This window comes from Molothrus ater, chromosome 4 (genome assembly GCF_012460135.2).
Source record: "Molothrus ater isolate BHLD 08-10-18 breed brown headed cowbird chromosome 4, BPBGC_Mater_1.1, whole genome shotgun sequence".
NCBI classification, from domain to species: Eukaryota; Metazoa; Chordata; class Aves; order Passeriformes; family Icteridae; genus Molothrus; species Molothrus ater.
This window is the reverse complement of record NC_050481.2, coordinates 27,689,225-27,696,435: the sequence shown is the minus strand read 5'-3', so window position 1 is coordinate 27,696,435 and position 7,211 is coordinate 27,689,225. Positions and strand designations below refer to the sequence as shown.

At 41.6% G+C, this 7,211-nt stretch overlaps 1 protein-coding gene across 1 annotated transcript; it reads left to right on the top strand.

Annotated features, from left to right (window-relative positions):
• Positions 1–225: 225 nt before the first annotated feature.
• Positions 226–7,081, top strand: CISD2 (CDGSH iron sulfur domain 2). The gene is made up of 3 exons (XM_036381763.2): positions 226–375; positions 5,473–5,684; positions 6,722–7,081. Exons 1-3 carry the CDS (start codon positions 273–275, stop codon positions 6,809–6,811), a joined length of 405 nt encoding a protein of 134 aa, XP_036237656.1. The 5' UTR covers positions 226–272; the 3' UTR covers positions 6,812–7,081.
• The last annotated feature ends 130 nt before the right edge of the window (positions 7,082–7,211 follow it).

The following is a 7,211-nucleotide window of genomic DNA, read 5'->3' as shown; positions in this document are numbered from 1 at the left end:
CCTTCCCTTCCCTTCCCTTCCTTCCCTTCCCTTCCCTTCCCTTCCCTTCCCTTCCCTTCCCCGCCCGCGCGCCCCCTGGCGGCCGGAGCGCTCCCGATCCCCCCGGTCCCGTGGCAGCGCCCCCTAGCGGCGCAGGCGGGCAGCGCGGCCCGGGCGGCGCGCGGGGGGCACGGGCCCGGCCGGCCGGGCGCGTGCGCGGCCCCGCCCCGTGGCGCGTGCGCGGCGGGCGCACCCCGGGTCGGCGCGCGAGGGCACGGCGGGAGAGGCCGGCGATGGTGCTGGAGACTCTGGCCCGCATCGTCAAGGTCCAGCTGCCCGCGTACCTCAAGCGCCTGCCGCTGCCCGAGAGCGTCGGCGGCTTCATCCGTCTCACAGGTAGGCGGGGGCAGCGGGACCCCCTTCCTGCCCCGGCGGCGCGGTCGGTCCTCCCTGGGATCCGGCTCTCCCCCCTCGTTCTGGGCATCGCTCGCTGTCTGCCGGCCGCGGCACAGAACAGGGAACGCCGAACCCCTGAACTGTTGCTGCAGGAGGATGACCCGACAGGAGGTGTGGGGATGAAGTGCAGGGACAGAGTGAAACGTTCGCCTCTGAAATTCCTCTGGGAACCAAGGCCAGTGGGCCAGCGGCCGTGTGCCGGGATGGATCGGGATTCAGCCGGAGGCCTAAAGCACGGCCTCTTCGTCTTCCTCACAGCTCAAAGATAGCATCTGAACCGAGTTAAACCAAAAAAAATCTCTTTCTAGGAACCCGCCACATACATAAAGTTAGGATAGTTTTTAAATGTAGTAATTGTTGTAAGTATTTTCTGCGTGAGGGAGTAGAAACAGCAGTTCATTGATTGTAGCTCTGTGACAGAGTGAACAAGAACTTCTGTGGGCGCTCAGTGCTCTGCACACCGGGGCTCGGCCGTGTGACACAGGCGGGCCCTCAGGCAGGGTCAAGTGACAGGATTAGTTCGGTGACAAGAAGGAAGGAGCGCTCTCCACAGAAAGTAGAAGTAGAAAAAGTTATCAAAGTGCATAATCAACCTTATATCTTGCAGCACTAGTACCAAGACTGTAATAGTGTTGGAAAATTGTTAAATTTAGAACAGGCACAGTTTATTTAAAACCAGATTTGAGCACTTCTTTTTTTCCAGCATGTTTATGCTGCTTGTGACCTGCAAGTCTCATTATCTTCCTCAGAAACAAGCAAATCTCTTTTAAATTAACTGTTCTTCTTCCACAAGTACTCTCTCATATGAAAAAGGTGTTAATTATATTTACCAAATAGAGAAATTCAGCTGCTACAGAGTTGGGAGGTAAGGGAGGATAGAACAAACTACAGAACAATGCAACTTCTCCTGTTTCTATTATTTGTCAGTTTATTAATGAAGCCAATTGCCTTGTAACCACAACTTGACTTAAAATTTGTTAAGCTTAGTAATATTTTAGTATCTTACTGCTTTACTTGTCTAACTATGTCTTTTTGTAAGAGGATTTTATTTGTGCAGTCTTCTGTACTCATAATGTGTAGTAGTAATATGATTTATTCTGAAAAACCTCTGGAAGGTTTGGTCTGTAGACCAGAATCAGGGCTTTGGGGTTTTTACCTAGTGTGATCAGCATGGGAGAACTGTTTTGTTGTCACATTATTTACCCCACTGACTTCAAGGTACTTCCTCAAATTTGGAGAGAGGACAAGAAGCAAATAACTGCTTTCTTAAGTGTAGACCAAACATGTGAAATGTCATTCCCAAAAATACTAAACAAAAGTAAAAGAAGGAGCTGAGTCGGAAACTGCTTTTGAGAACTGGCAGGATTTAATGAGCATACCTGAAAAATCCACTGCCTCTAGTTCTTAATGATTTTTTGGATGGACTCTAAAAACAGGAGACAAAGGTATATTTAAAAATACATGGCTATAGAGAGAACATTTTTACATTTTAAATTTTTTTTCAATAGTATACTAGACTAGTATCTGCCACCATGCTTATATACCTCTTCCTGCCAGGGTGAATATGAATGAAAAGGGGGGAAAAAAGCAAAACTGTACAGCTGCTTCAAGTTATGGCATTATGGCATAGGATAAATGCAACACAGTGAGACTTTTGAGAAGGATGTTGTAGGACACTGCATCATAGGCACCTACAGTAGAAAATTATCATTTCTTAGGGCATAAAGGTTATTGAGAGTCATTGAAACGTCATTGCTCGGTGAAGAGCTGTGTGCTTGCTTGCCTGCAGAGCTGCTGTCAGTCTTAAGTTTCATTTGAGAAAATGATTGCTTGAGCAAGTGCTGCCTCTTCTGTGTTGTGGTCTTTGTCCTGTCCTAAACCCTCTAAGAGCAGAGGATTCCCAATCCTGGGGTTATTTTGCAGTGAATTATCATTAGGAAAGACTATTAGACAATAAAGAAAATTATCATGCTGTGCTGCTCAGAAGCCTCTTCCAGTGTCTTGCAATTGCTTCGTTAGTCTTCTCAAGTTCAGTGAAATGAACAGTGCAGTCTCATGCCAGCATTGCTTTTTGCCCTGGAAGGTGTCAATAAAATGGCATAGAGATTCACCTCAAAATAGCAAACAACCAAAACCAGGATAGATCTGCTTGTTAGTTCTGAAGAGAATGTAATTAGTAGGTACTTCGAATTTGCACGAAGAATGCCATCACTTTAGAGGACATACAAGCACAGTTCCAATATTCCTTTTGACTGGTAGTGAATACTTGTTAAAATTTTGATTTGTAGTTGAGCTGTTACTGTAAGAAGCTGCTTTTGGGTCTGCATAGGGTTATTTCCACAAAAAGTAGCTGAAACATAAATCAAAGATACTAAAGGAGTAGTTGATGGAAGATAAGCAGGGAATACCTGCTTTGATTTTCCTCTCAGTGGCTGGTCTGTACCTTTATTCATAGTGTATGTGTTTCTTTTGGTTTTGGACATGTTACTCTTGTAAAAATTAAGACCACCTCTCCTTGAAAATATCCATTGCCTCAGCTTCTTGGAATTCTCTGGTTTCTGATATTTTCCAGGACTTATCTTTGGGATTAGTCTCTATCTAACACAAGTCTGAAGATTGACCTGTTCCATACACTACTCTTCATTTCTGTCTCCACAATCTGCCTGTCCCCATGCAGCAGAACCGATAAAGAATCTCCAGAATCAGTGTAATGGCTGAATTCTGAGTTGTCAGCTGTGAAAATAAAGTCTTGTGAATTGCCCTACATCTGCTTCAGAAAGGTATGCATGGCTTCAAAACCAGAGCAGTCTACACTTGTAGGAAGGCATTGCATTAGTGTGGATGAAGGGTTTTTACCATCCCTGCTCACCCAGCCTAAAAATCTGACAGTGTCTTGTATCTCATGCCTTAGAACATGATCACATTGATTTTTCAGTTTAAACACAGGAGCTTCAGGCAGTCTTTTGGCAATAACAAGCCAGTTTATGGTTAGTGAATGTAACATGAATGTAACTGGGGCTTTCCAGAGACTCCCAGATTAGAAGTAAGCACAGAATTTACTGGCTAGTGAGGACAAAACTATTTATCGGCAGTTATCTTGGTACAAATATTAAATAATAACCATCCTAAACAACAGCCTTGTACATCCTATTCATGTTTATTTCTAATTTCCCTTCTCAGAGGTTACAGCTATCACGTTCCTCTTTCACTTGTATGAACCCAGCTGGCTGTGAGCCATTCAGAGACATGACCACTGTTCTCATTTTGATGCTGTATCAGAGTGTGAGACCTGTCCTTCTTGTGTGTCAGTCTTAGCCCAGTTATATTCACCACACACTTGACAGATGCCCTGGTCCTGGTGTGCCCCTTGGAATGTCTGTTCTGTCTTGGAGTTCAGAGGAGTGGCTTTGTAGAGATCCACATTTTTGTCAACAGTCAGGTTAAATACAAAGTTTGGAATTTTTTTTTCAGTAACCAAATACTTTACCTCTCTTTTGAAATACATTCCAAGTCAGTCCTTCAGGTAAGGTAAGAAAGTGTATTTGGATTCCTGATGGAATTGATGGAGTGTTCTGGAAAAGTAATGATAGAAAAGGCAGACAGGCACTGCTGTCCAGGAACTCAGGATTCTGTGCAGCTGAAAACATTTAAGTATCTCAGTGTTAATTATTATTTAGGGCTTGCTGCTCGTTGGAGGAACTAAGTAAAGAGCACCAGAGATTAATGCCTTGCAGTGAGTCCTAGTGAATGTGGTGAATTGTGGTTTGTAGGGACTGCTGCAGGTGCAGTTGGGGAATGACTGCTGAGACTTCTTGCAGTGCCTTTAGCATTTATGCAGCTGTGATGCATTGCCAGATAAATGCACTAAATGTGGCTGTCACATCAAAGGCAACAAAGAACAAAATATTAATCCCACAAATTATTTTCATTACGTGGTCTGGGTCCAGAAAATTCAAATCCTTAAGAAAAATCCATTGGATTCTAACTGGAGAAATATTAGCATGAACTTGTGTTTTACTAGTACAAATTAAATCAGGCTATACAGAATATTGTATTTTTCTAGGGTTACAACCCACCTGGCAGACTTACCCTGCTCTGTTGTGTTTTCTTTCTCATACATCTTAATTTCAAAAAACAATTTGTAGAGCAGAATCTTGCTATATTCTGATCTTAAATTATTTAGAAGTTGATTAGTGTCTTGTCTTAAAAAATGCTTGTGCAGCTACTTGTGGTCCAGCTTGTTATACTTTTTTCTTTCTTCTAAAATATTTTTAAACTCCCTTCTGTATGAGTGTTTAGATTTAATTATTTTCCAGAAATTTAGAAAAATGCTCTCAACCTTTAGTGCACCATGGTATTTAAATTGCACTGGGGTGCATGTTCTTCACAGCATGTTCTGCTGGAAGAAAGTAGATACACTTATTTATATAAATGCCAATTATTGATGCATTTCTTAAAAAGTCCAGTAAGTCTTCTCTCACCAGTATGCCTAGAAGATTTATAATGATGTAGCAGTAGGGGAGCCAGATCTGCAGTGGATACTTTTATTTTTTAACTGTACTTGAGAGAAGTTCCTTACCTTGGTAAAAAGCAATTTTCTGTGACTTAACCTCCTGGTCTTAGGTGTCTTTCTTTCTCCATGTTGTAGAAACTGATTGCAGATACCTGAGCAGAGGTCTGAAAAATAAAACCAAAGAGATTGGTGAAGGTTTTACCAGTACCTTAGTGTTGCCCATTTCAATAAATCTTCTATATGTTTTATATTCTTCCATTGAATCATCTTCTAGAGTGATAAAATGCAATTTCATCAATTAATTTCAATTCAATAAATTCTAGGAGTCAGATTTTTACTTTGGCTGGAGTAAATCCTAGGACTTAACCTAGGTCTTCTTTTTTTTTCCCTGAGACTCACCAATGGAATCTTGTTTTCCCTGAGGGCCCTGCTGAGCCCCATTTCATACTTCATGTGCGAGTAGCTGCTGCTGCACCATCCTGGAGTGGTGCCGAAAGCCAGCCTAAATCCCGCCTTATCTCTAGTTTCAGAATGGCTGCGGTTACTGCCTTTCCTGGGCGTGCTGGCCTTGCTCGGTTACCTTGCTGTCCGTCCCTTCCTCTCCAAGAAGAAACAGCAGAAGGATAGCTTGATTAACCTCAAGATCCAGAAGGAAAATCCCAAAGTAGTGAATGAGATCAACATTGAAGATCTGTGCCTCACTAAAGCTTACTGCAGGTGTTGGCGTTCGAAGACGGTAAGACATTGTGCTACTGTAGGGTTAGAGATTGAAACTTGCATATTTTTTGGTGGTGGATTGCTCTGTGTTGAGCTGTTGCATTTGTCTGGAATTGGAACATGCTCCTGAACTTTGTAGAATGGCACAAACCTGTCTACATGAAGAAAGCAACTGTAGAAACTTGAAAGAAACACAGTAGGGTTTCTCTAAAAATGTTTAGAGAGTGACCACATGTGAGTAAGAATAAAACCAAGCAAACCTGTTTTACTATTTGGAAATACATTGCAACTAATTAAGAGATAACTACTCTTATTTTGCAAAGAACAATGCTTAGAAAGTTGTTCATATTAGAATGAAAATAAGCCTGGGCCTGTGTTGATGATTCCTGTCTGGTCCAGAGCAGTGAGATGACTGGTTGGGATATTCCATATCCCCCAAATCAGCTAGATGTAAATGAGTGTATTTCATTTTGCCTCAATTTTCATTTCCTGATTCAATTTTGAATGTCCTGACCACAGTCTGGTTTTGTTTTCCCTGGACCAAATGCTTTCCTTTTTAATAAAAACAAAAAAGTCTGCCCTGAACTGAAGAAGCTTAACTCAGCTATTCTCACTTTGGACTAATCACTTCAGCCAAGTATTTCAGCTTCTCTTAAAAAAGTACTTTCTGGTTGCAAATGACTAAATCTATTAAGAGCACTCTTAATAGTTGCACAGTAAGTCCATTTGTAGCTGTGATGGCTGTTTTGTTTGCTGTTCTTTCATGGAAAAGGCTTTGTCCCTGACTCTGTGTCTAAGAACAGCTATTTTAGGATCTCCCAAACTTAGTTACCCATTAACTGTGTTTGTTGCCCTTAGTATCCTGTGTCTGATAGGAGACAGGGAGTTTGATGTTGAACCAGGACATCACAGGAGGAACTAGCAACATTATCAGAGCACTCAGGGCTTAGGAAGAAATACAGAAATCATCTGTATTTCTGTAATGCACTGTATTTCTACAATGCAACTGCTGTACAGAATTATGCTAATTCCTTGTGTTTGGTTTTTTGTTTTCAGTTCCCTGTCTGTGATGGCTCCCACAACAAGCACAATGAGTTAACAGGAGATAATGTAGGTCCACTAATACTCAAGAAGAAAGAAGTATAGCAGATGCTTAATCTAGGTCATGACTGATAAAAAGTCTTTTCTACTGTTGTAGTTGCAAGGGACAGCATTTTGTTATGTGATTGGTATTATTTAGTTTCATGATTGCTGTAGATTTCTTTTTGGAAGAAATTGCATTTAGACAGTGATGAATTTGTCACTGTTTTGGTACCTTATTCTGAGAAGAATTTTGCCTGCTTTGTAAAACTGTAAAGTACCTATCTCTGTAAATAAGTCGTTTATTTCAATAATAAATTGACTTTCTACAACTAAGCCTTTTTTGTATGAACATACAATTATAAAACTGTCACTATTTCAAGTGCACTTTTCTGTTGAATTTGTTCTGCTGAGAAATCATGTTTTACTCAGCTATTCAGGAACAAATTTAAGTGTACTTAAGTGG

Excerpts from the sequence above, each read along its gene's own strand:
- CISD2 (XM_036381763.2), top strand. The coding sequence starts at position 273 with ATGGTGCTGGAGACTCTGGCCCGCATCGTCAAGGTCCAGCTGCCCGCG. Across the intron at positions 376-5,472 it reads CGGCTTCATCCGTCTCACAG|TTTCAGAATGGCTGCGGTTA; the intron begins GTAGGCGGGGGC and ends CCTTATCTCTAG. Across the intron at positions 5,685-6,721 it reads GGTGTTGGCGTTCGAAGACG|TTCCCTGTCTGTGATGGCTC; the intron begins GTAAGACATTGT and ends TTTTGTTTTCAG.